The sequence below is a fragment of the Phalaenopsis equestris genome, unplaced genomic scaffold (genome assembly GCF_001263595.1).
Source record: "Phalaenopsis equestris unplaced genomic scaffold, ASM126359v1 Scaffold211074, whole genome shotgun sequence".
NCBI classification, from domain to species: domain Eukaryota; kingdom Viridiplantae; phylum Streptophyta; class Magnoliopsida; order Asparagales; family Orchidaceae; genus Phalaenopsis; species Phalaenopsis equestris.
The window spans coordinates 87,853-99,206 of NW_018230108.1; the positions used below are offsets into that span (position 1 = coordinate 87,853).

The window sequence follows — 11,354 nt, forward strand, 5'->3', positions numbered from 1 at the left end:
AAGAAAGCCTTTAACACCATTTGATGGGAGTTTATTCTGGATGTACTGAAAGCTAATGGTTTTCCTCAGCATTTCTGCAACCTTATTCATAGAATTTTGAATAATAATTACTATTCTATTCTTATTAATGGTTATAAGTATGGTTTCTTTAAAGTCACCAAAGGAATCAAGCAAGGAGATCTGCTTTCTCCTTATTTTTTTATTATAGCTTTTGATTATATATCCAGATTTCTTAATCATGGTCATGCTGCCTACCCTACTTTAAACTATGTTCACAAAGGAAAAATTATTATATCGCATCTTTGCTTTGTTGATGATTTAATTGTTTTTACCAATGCTCATAAATTTTCTATCAAAAGAGTTTGGGGGATTATTGCTTTCTCCTTATTTTTTTATTATAGCTTTCGATTATATATCCAGATTTCTTAATCATGGTCATGCTGCCTACCCTACTTTAAACTATGTTCACAAAGGAAAAATTATTATATCGCATCTTTGCTTTGTTGATGATTTAATTGTTTTTACCAATGCTCATAAATTTTCTATCAAAAGAGTTTGGGGGATTATTCAGCATTTTCAGGATGTTTCAGGGCTTAGTTTCAATACTTCTATATACTATTATTATTGTTCTAAAAGGGTTTCCTCTAACACTAAGAACTGGATTTCTGATATTACGAATTATAAAAAAGCTTCACTTCCTTTACCTTATTTGGGTTTCGAACCAAAAAAGGGTCACAAAAGGTTTGCTTCTTGTTTGCATATGGTCGAAAAAATTAAGCAGAGGCTATTTTCTTGGGAAAATAAGTTTCTCTCGTATGGAGGTAGAATTACTATTCTTAAGAGTATACTTTACTCCTTGCCTCTTTATTCTTTACATGTTATGAATATTCATTAGTAAGTAGCTTGAAATGTTGTTTAATAAATTCCTTTGGGATGTTTTGGGTAAGAAAAATATACATTGGAGGAGTTGGCAGAAGTTGTGTAAGTCGTACGATAAGGGTGGTCTAAGTTTTAGAAGTATCCAGGACTCTATTAAAGTTAATTACATGAGGTTATGGTATTGGTTTCGACTGAACAATTCCTTATGGGTTTCTTTGATGAAGGCTAAGTATTGTGAGGATAAACATCTTTTAGCCATTTCTCTCTTGAAAAGAGATTCTTTCGTCTGAAAACTTTCTTTTTTTGGGATTTGGGTAATGGACAGTGCTCTTTTTGGTTTGATAATTGGTTGGGGCAAGGTGTTCTGGATGATCATTATGGTGGACCTTATGATATTAGTATTAATGTTGATCATTTCTGGATCAGGGATAGCTGGATGCTGGAGAAACTCTTGAGTAATGTTAATTTACAAGATGCTAAGTTCATTGCTTCGATTCCTATACCTAGGAATAGAAAGGATACTTTGATTATTAATAAAAAAAGTGGATGATTCTATCTTGAAATGCTTTTCTCAGTCTATTTCGGTTTCTCATGGCTTACGGTTGAAATGGATTTAAAATCATTGGTTAAAACCATCTATGTCTTTCTTTATATGGCGGGTTTTAAATAATTTGATTACTTCTGATGACATTCTTAAGATGAATGGATTAAGAATTTCATCACGTTGTATTCTTTGTAAGGATAAAGAGGAGTCCATTACTCATTTTTTTGAAGATTGCAATTTCATTACTGAAATCTGGGATAGTATGACTAAAAAGCTTATTAATATTGATAAGGACCACACTTTCCATTCTTTTACTGATTTGTTTCAGCGATGGAAACAGTTGGGCAAGGATTTTTATAGCACTATTCCTTGCATTTTCATGTGGTTTGTTTGGCTTACTAGAAATATGTATTGTTTAATGATGAGATACCCGATGTTCAACATACTATGGGTTTCATTTTTTGTTATTTGTGCAAGTCTTACTTCCTTAAAGTTTAAAGATAGGGACTGGACTTTACTTAAGGAAAAGTATCATAAGTTGGTTTTGCATAATATGATTGTTAGAAATTCTGTTAAGATTACTTAGTGTAAGCCACTTGCTCCGTGTTTTAAAATTAACACTGATGGCTGTTGGAAGTCGGATGCTGCGAGTATGGGAGGGGTTTGTCGAGATTTTACTAGTTTGATAGTTTGTTGGTTCTCTGCCTTAACATTCCCTATTTATGCGCTTACTGTAGAAGCAGATGCAGTGATTTTTGGCTTAATGGTTGCAAAAAAGTTAGGAATTTATAATATTATTATGGAAATGGACTCTTTGATTCTTTGGAAGTGTTGCAGGTGGAATAAAGAGGTGCATCGAAGTATTTTGTTGCAGATGAAGAGAATTCAAGCCTTATCTGAAAATATGAATGTTATTTGGACACATATTCGTAGAGATGAAAACTTTGTGGCTCACTGGGCTGCGAAGACTGGATATAATCTTTCTAAAGCTTCTGTTTTTTTTTTCACTTTTCCTGATGAATTGTTGGCTTTAGCCATTAGGGATCTCTCTTGATTTGTTTTCTGGTGTAGGGTGAGTTGTATTTTCTGTTTTTTTTATTATTATGGAACCTTTTTTCTTTATTTGTGTGTGTTGTTTAGGGCTTAGGTTGGGGTTCCTTATCCCTCTATCTTTGTATCTTTTTCTTGTGGCAATAAAATTGCAAGGGGAAGACCCCCACTTTGCAGAAAAAAAAAAAAGGTTACACATTTTATTTATAAAATTAGCACCCTCTTTACTTTTTTGTATTTTCAAAATCTAATTTAAATATTAAAACTCACAATTAAACATATTTCATATTTTCTTCATTTTTATCGAATTCATAATGAATTGACAGCGACACACGTAAATGTAACCTACGAAATTTCAAATGCTATATGCATGAAATTATCCCAAAATATTTTGGATGCATTGAAAGGCAATAAAACGTTTAGTGTTAGATATGAAAATTAGTTGTTTGAGTTAGGGGTGTTAATACTTGACCAGACACATCAACACAATTCGAACTCGTTTCGAAAGTAAGGGTAAGGGCTGACCTATATATTTTTCTTGTCAGGTTCTGGTCTGATAATTCAACACGTAAAAATTTCGGGTAAAAATCGGAACATACCCAAATAAAGACGAAAAAATTGATTGTACTCTTAACTCTTATACTATTGCTTGTTATATATAAACAATGATTTTTTTTTTAATTTACCTATTGTTATTTGTTAAATGTTAGAAATATAATATTTAATAAAAATTGAGCTAACAGTTTAAATGAGTTGGGTTCAGGTTAACCATGTCTGATATAGTCAGTTCGAGCCGGTCTTTTTTATGGGTTCATTTTTTTTCTAGAATTTGAATCTCACCAGCTGACCCGAATGGATATAGGTGATATGCGTGTTCAGGGAGGCCATTGATATAATTTAAAGAAGATTAGAGCATGGAAAACTAGGAAAGGGAAAGTCGAAATTGGGAAAAAATATTACATCAGTACTACGCACGTAGAGGAACGTGCGTACCCAATGAAATCACGCCACGATATCCCGCGCGACGTAGAAAAAAAACGGCGCAGTAACATGGGGAATATTCCTCCCCGTGTTATTCATGTGTTATTGTGTGTTATTCATGTGTTATTCATATGTTATTGTGTTATTATAACACCAGGAATATTCCCAGGATACAATAACACATGAATAACACACAATAACACTTGAATAACACGGGAAATATTCTCGACAGAGAAAAAACGGCGCAGTAACACGGGGGAATATTCTCTCCCGTGTTATTCTTGTGTTATTGTGTGTTATTCATGTGTTATTGTATCCTGAAAATATTCTTGGTGTTATAATAACACAATAACACATCAATAACGCGCAATAACACATGAATAACACAGGAGGGAATATTCCCCGTGTTACTGTGCCGTTTTTTTCGCTCTACCGCGCGAGATGTCGTGGCGTGTTACATCTTTATTTTTAGTAGTACTGGTGTAATATTTCTTTCAAAATCGGAGCAGAACATGATCCTTGCGGCGACTCCTCCGCCCCGCACACCCGCGGCGACTCCTCCGCCCCGAATCGCTGGATTCGGGCTTTCTCCTGCAACTTTCGAGGATACTAAATTCGTATCTTTCTCCAACTCTAAATGGAAGAAACGAGGGAATCCGTTCAGGATCTCTTGCGTTCCTAAGGATGGCGACAAAGGCCATCTTGAGGTAATCATCTGTACCCTGCTGTAATTTAACGATGTTTCGTAGCTCGATTGTGAATGGATTTTTGGCATGGGCCATTCTCTTATGCAATCCCGAAGTAGTAATTCTTTGTTATTATGAGATTGGTTTTGTGTTGGATGTTAAGTGGCTGCTTGGCTACAGATAAGTATTTGGTTTAAAGACTGCTAATTGTGGGTATTGTTTAGATTGAAGATTTATGATAAAGAAAAATGCATAAATCTGTTAATTCTTATGAATGGTGGCATTTCACTAATAATGAAATTGAAGTGCGATTTATCAAGTTAGTAGAATTTGGAATCTCCATAATTCTTTTTGGTTGGATTTAAGCTTGAATTTATCAAAAACAATCGGAGACCAAACTGCATTTAAGGTTTGTTGTGAAAGAGATGTAGTTGGCCACATCCCCTTGAGTGTTTCAATAAGACGTGGAGGCCGAGCCGTCAGACCCAATTCGTAGGCCCATAGTTACCTGCACCTTCTCTAATTGAGAGCTTTGGGCTTAAAAAGTAGATCCGTGTGAGGGACGAGGCGCTGTTATTAGAGTTAACTCTAACCATGATAGAAAAAATAAATATTATTCCTAAAACTAAATAAGCATTTATAACCAAACTCATTTGAAAAGGAATAACAACAAACACTACACAAACATATTCTAGGGCTCGATTCGTGGGTGGTGGAGTTCGGCTAGGTGGTCAGGAAGTGGTGGTAGGAGGTTGAAATGGGTTGTGAATTGTGGGTTGTTGGGACAGCAAAAGGAGGGGCTATAATTGTGTTGGCAGCGAAGCGGAAGGCCTAGAATGGCAGCGGCAGCAAAGTGGAGTGTTGTGATAGTGAGTGGCAGCGAAGCGGAAGGTTGTTGTCCTAGGAGGCTGCAGCAAGTGCGGGGGACTGGACAACGGCCGAAATAGTGGAGCGAAGGAGGGAACAATGGTGGCGGCAAAGGTGGAGGGCTGGACTGCGAGGGAAGTGAAGGGAGGTAGGGGAAGGCAATGGCAACGGCTGTAAATGCTATGGAGGAGTGGGGAAAGGATAAATACCCCCTTATAAACAAGCTACAGTCGGAGCACCACCTAGGATGAGTTGCAGCTGGAGCACCTTCTTGCGTTCGGATACAACCCTAACCCAGTAAATTTTGAAACACGAAGAAAAACTCACCTAAAACATCATGAATACAAATATATAATAAAATGATAACTAGTAGTGGCCAAAAAGAACCGGTCAACTCCTCAGATGTAAAACTCGAACCGATTTGTTGTCGGAGTTTACTTCTGATTGCAGAACGGGATCCCGCTTCTGCTTGCAAACCAACCACGTCATGGAGGGGAAAAAAATTGCCTACGTCAATCGTACTCAGAGATGTGTATGTAATAAGGTACACGGGCGTTATACGGGGGTTACATGGGGGTTATAAGCGTGTTATAACTTCCTTGTAACTTTCGTGTAACTGTGTAATGTAACTTTCGTGTAACTCACCTGCAACCCGCGTTTTTATTTTATCCATTGGGGTTACAAGATTACAGCGAGGTTACACGGGAGTTATAAGGGAGGTACAACGGGGTTATAACCTTTTGTAATCCCCGTGTAACCCCTGTGTACCCTTTTACGTACGTAACTCTGCGTACGCTCCCGCGTCAGGTGTTTTATGCATCTTGGATATATGGCCAAAGTTGCTGCCAACAATTACAACTTGGCCTCAATTTAATGATTTCAATTGCAATGGATATGATACTATTTTTTCTCCATAATATTAAAACATATCATTTAAATATAATGTATTTCAAATATTAAAAGGTATTTGGTTTTTTGTAAAATAATTTTATGAGATCATTATCTTATGTTTGGTCGGATGTAAAACTAATCTAAATTTTAAAAAAAGAAACAAATGTAAGGCATGACAATAGGGTAATTGATAAGAATCAAAGATAGTACATAATGATGGGGGTTATGTGGAGAGTCAGAGTTTGCGTTATGTTGCGGAGAGGGACAGAGGTGTTCAAGTGAGATCAGCAAGGCAGAGAGGTGCCTTGAAAAAGACACTGCAGCGTGCGGGTTTTGAGCAAGAGGCGATTGAGGATCACGAGCGGCAAGCAGCTATCAAGCAATTGAGCTAGCGAGCGAATAGAGGCACATGCAATGGTCTCAAGATGTGGCGTATTTAGAATTCACTAGGATACATTGTCTTTGATTTTTCTTCCAATCAAAACACTTAAACTTTTAAAACGTCTGCATTTGCTTTATTCTACGTTCCTAAGATATCCAAATCAAACAACCCTTTAATCATTTTGACTTCATAATTGATTTTCAAACTAATGGCAGGGCTTTTCATTGCTTTCCAAGGATTTTCCATGGGAAGTTGAAAGCACATGGAGCACCTTTGCTGTTTACTTCTTTAGTTTACATGTTCCTTTAAGCTTTGGAATATTACCAATGATTGCCCGCGCACTGCAACAGTCTTTCCATGATCCATTACTAACGGTAAGTTGCAAGCTGTTCTACTTTCAAGTTTATCGTAAGAACTGGAAATGTTGTCCTTGCTCCATTCATTCACGAACTTTTAATCTCATTTTTGTTGTTGTTTCTTTTTTCCCCTCCTTTTTTTTATTTTTCAAAATTGTTGAAAGTGACAATCTGCGGTATGCGCCCATGCTTTGACATGAGTACAAGAACTTCACCAACTCTTTTATACCCTCATAATGATTTTAATAATATTTCATAATGTTAATGGCTCAAAAATTAATTCGAAAACTAAGATTATTAAGCTTAATTAAATCTTACCTGTTGCAGGCTGTATCAGCACTTACATTGCAGGGAACAGAATTGACTGGGTTCCTATCATTGTTGTATTATACAGCAAACAACAGAAACAAGCTTCCTAGTTTTTTTCTTGGAACTTCCTATCCAGTGCAGAGGAACTGGTTAAAAGTGTCTGCTTCAGGAATTGGATTTTTGATTTTGCTGGTGTTGCTTACATCCAGAATCGCTGACGAAATTATTGAACCCAAGGTAAGTTAGGTTGATAGTTTTATGCTGAAAAGTTTTCAATTCTCTCGTTGAATTCCATCAAGGATTTCTTTTTGGGCGTATCCTGCTATCTGAGCAGACTATCCTCTTATTGATATACAAAATAAGATATTCATAGAGCTAACTTACAATTGAAAACAGTGACACATGGCGTACTAGACTAGATATTTCTTTCCATTCAATTGCATACCATACATGAAAATAGATTTCATATAAGATATCATTTTATGAAATAAGTACCCTCTATCCATGTGGAAAGGCAATATGGAAAAGATACGTCACTTTGTTCATGAGAAAAAACTATGATTGTAAAAATATATCATAGGGAAAACAATGATATCAGTATAGAATAATATTTTCAATTTTGTATGTGATGAATGCTATGTTCTAACTACTAGTCAGCTCTAAAAGCCGATCAGTCTCTTTAGTTCACTCAGCTCGAAACACTTGAGTTTGCTCAAAGAAAAGCTTAGAGCCGAAGTGTCTCCCGCAGAATGGATAAACATTTTCTAAGGCTCAATTCGGCAAGCATTATAGATGTATTAGTCGACTCATCGGAGATGTAGGATAAGAACATTAGTCATATCTACTTTGAATAGGATGTTTGACCTATCTACCAAGGTGGCATAAAAAATAAAAAATAAAATAAAATAAAAATCTACCAAGGTGGCATATTTAACTAGATATAACTAATGTTCTTAAATCGCCAATGGAGTGAGTTATTTTTTATGCAGAAAGCAAACCCAACAAAGTTGTTATAAATAGAATGTACACTTAACAAAAAAAAAAAGCTTCTTAAAAGATTCCAAACTAGAAGAGTATAAACTAATGGAAACAGACTTCCTTCTTTCTCCTGGCAATGACACCCCTCTCTTTCTTTCATCCTTATCTAACATTACTTTCAATTAGCTGAACCAACTAGGCTTCTCCCTTTTTTCTTTCATCCTAAATTTGAATGATATCATTTTCGATACTTTTTATGACATGTTGCAGGATGAGGAAAACTTTATGAGCAAGGTGAGACCAGGGAGACCTTTATCCAGTATGATAATGTTTCTTAGCAAGTTGCTACTATGAAACAATCAACAACAGCTGAGATCATGACTAGAAGTTTAATGAGCTAAACTCAATGCTTGACAAGATGGCTTGTTTTATGATGAGGAATCAGGCACTACCATGGTTGACCATTAAAAAATCCTAAAGTATGATTGAAAGTGAAAGCAATAAATCTAACGTAGGCTAGTGTTTCATAGGCGTCTATGTCAATTCGCCAAGAAGAGAACAATCAAGGAATGTCCTCAGTGGGTCGTAGGGCGTCTCCCTATAATAACTGGCTTGAAGACTCAATAAATCTACCTCATTAAGATCTGTGAACCCAATGAGATACTTGTTGCCTTAAATTGTATTTCGTAGAGACTGATCAACTCAAAATTAACTTAATCAAATATTAATCGGCTCAAATTTTACTGAATCAAGACCCCAATGAGATACTTGTTGCCTTAAATTATATTTCGTAGAGACTGATCAACTCAAAATTAACTTGATAAAATATTAATCGGCTCAAATTTTACTGAATCAAGACAGGTCAAATTTGTTAAACATTGATTAGCTCAATTTTTATTGATCAAGGCTAGTTAACGTTACTATGACATGATGAACATTTGCTTAGCTAAAAAATTAGCGCGAGCAATCTTAATCAACCTTATTTTACCAAGATGACGTGTAGTCAAACACAGTCATTTCTGTCAACCTAGTGGGCTCAATCAACCTTGGTCAGTCCTAATCAGTCAATCCTTGCTTGATTGACTGTTGTTGGGCCACTTTGTCTTTTTCAGTGCACGATTAAGGTGGGACCCACACCAGGTTAATGGTGTCCATGGCATTTTAGATTATGAGAGCATGAAAGTGTATGTTAAATGGTGCAAAAATTAGGCTAGATACATATACAAGTTGTTCATTACTAGACTAGCCTTGGGGCAGTGGGTTTTTTATTGCGTGCTTGAGGGAAAGTCCTTTGTCCTGTAATTTTAGTCAATTAATAGGCTAAACCTGAGCGTCAACTCATTTCTAATCTATTTAAAAGTTAATTTTATTATAAATTAGCATGGAAAGCTCTAAAATATGTTTGCATTGGCTGAGAAGGCATGGGAGGCATTAGTCCCACATCTATTAAATTGGATAATTTTCTCGTGAATTATGATATTTGGGTTGAAATTTGACAAATTGAATTAAGAGGGTTTTAATCTTGTAAAGTTAGAATTTTTCTATAAAAATCTCAATATCTAAAAAAATTTTGATGTTCAGCTCATAGCCTGAGAAGTTCTTCTATGATCATGGAATGAATGTGTGTGTGTGTGTAATTTCTTCAACTAGCCAAGATAGTTACTTTGCCTTATAATTTGGGCGCTTATAATAATAAAATTAAAAAAAAAAAACTTTTTTTAATCACTAAAGGGTTGGAGCAACAATCTCAATGACTAGTTATAAGTAGGCAACCACAATTCCTACAGGAGAAAGAACAAAGCCAACATATCAAAGTTAAAAAATGAAACTGAATTAATTCATATCATTAAAATTCATTACAAACTAGCATATTAATAAAATTTAAAAGTTATGATGTACCCATAAAAAATATTCTATTAAACAAATGAATATTACCTAGAAAATTGCTATAGTAAATCCTAACTATATTATTTTCAGTTTTTGGATCTGCACATGCATTTTCATTCATTACTCCGCAATTCCTTTGTTATTTTCTTTTCTTGGTGCATTAATGTTGTATAAACCGTACTTACTTGACCAATGACATGGATCTGATTGTATTTTCTGTGCTCAGAGAACTTACTATTGATCCTTTATATTGAACTATAACATTTAAAAGTTTTCAAAGAAAAAATAAATATATGAAGGCATTGAAGCAGCTGTAGCTAATGCCCAGAAAACTGTTGGGAGCTCTTACCAATTGCTCCATTTGATAAAATTCTTCTTCACGCTGAAATTACTTGCTTTTTCCCCCATGCAGGGTTTCAACAATCCAATTCTGAAGGAGATTCTTCTATATAGCCCAATATCTAAGACAACTTGTTTCATTCTCTACTGCTTTGTGACTCCATTGCTAGAAGAAATTGTTTATCGGGGATTTTTATTAACTTCTATTGCATCTCAAGGGAAACTCTGGCAAGCAATCTGCATCAGTTCTCTTGCTTTCAGTTTAGCCCATTTTTCTTTGGAGAACTTTCTTCAGCTCTTCATTATTGGTTATGTTCTTGGATCTGTTTACTCTTGGAGTGGCAAACTGGTTGCTTCTGTTACTGTACATTCTGTATATAATTTTATTATCTTGATATTTGTTAGTGTCTCCTAGATATAAATTTAAATTGAATATCTTTTTATTTTTTAAAACTGTTTTTCTCTCATTTATAGCTTATTACTAGGAGCTGGGCAGTAATGTATATATGATATTGTTGTTTTATTTAATGGAATTTTTTAGGGTATATTTTTAGTTTTAAGCTTTATTAATATGCTAGTTTGTAGTGATTTGTGATCTTATGAATTAATGTAGTTTCATTTTTTAACTATGATCTGTTGGCTTTGATCCTTGTCAATTAGGAAGTATAGTGGCCTACTTATCACTAGTCATTATGGAGTCTTCTTTGTTGTCTCCAATTCCTTGGTGGAAAAAAAAAAGTTAATTTATTTTTGGAATTATATTTTTATTCCATTCAATAATCGTAGGATAACTTTTCAGGCTGAGCTTCCCAGCATTTTTAGATTTTGATCTTTTTATAGAAAATTTCTAATTTTTGGAATTATATTTTTATTCCATCCAATGATCGTAGGATAACTTTTCAGGCTGAGCTTCCCAGTATTTTTAGATTTTGATCTTTTTATAGAAAATTTCTAAGTGTATAAACATATAAGTCAAAGAGTATACAAGGAAGAATATTAATTCTTATAAATAAATAAATATAAATTTTAAGCAATACAAGAGATTTTTTGAAGTTCATGAAATTTTCCCTTATATTAAATCTAATTAATTAATTTGAGTAATATGTTACTAAGAATTGATAGAAAAAAAAAACAGATAGAAATAAAACAAATATTGATATTTATGGTCATTTAAGTGTTACTTTTTCTTTGAAAAAATATTACCT

At 34.6% G+C, this 11,354-nt stretch overlaps 1 protein-coding gene across 1 annotated transcript; it reads left to right on the top strand.

Moving 5' to 3' along the window:
* The first annotated feature begins 3,966 nt into the window (after positions 1–3,966).
* LOC110036811 lies at positions 3,967–10,639 on the top strand. The gene is made up of 4 exons (XM_020741342.1): positions 3,967–4,161; positions 6,496–6,654; positions 6,964–7,182; positions 10,223–10,639. The coding sequence occupies exons 1-4, from the start codon at positions 3,967–3,969 to the stop codon at positions 10,562–10,564; spliced, it is 915 nt and encodes a 304-aa protein (XP_020597001.1). The 3' UTR covers positions 10,565–10,639.
* The last annotated feature ends 715 nt before the right edge of the window (positions 10,640–11,354 follow it).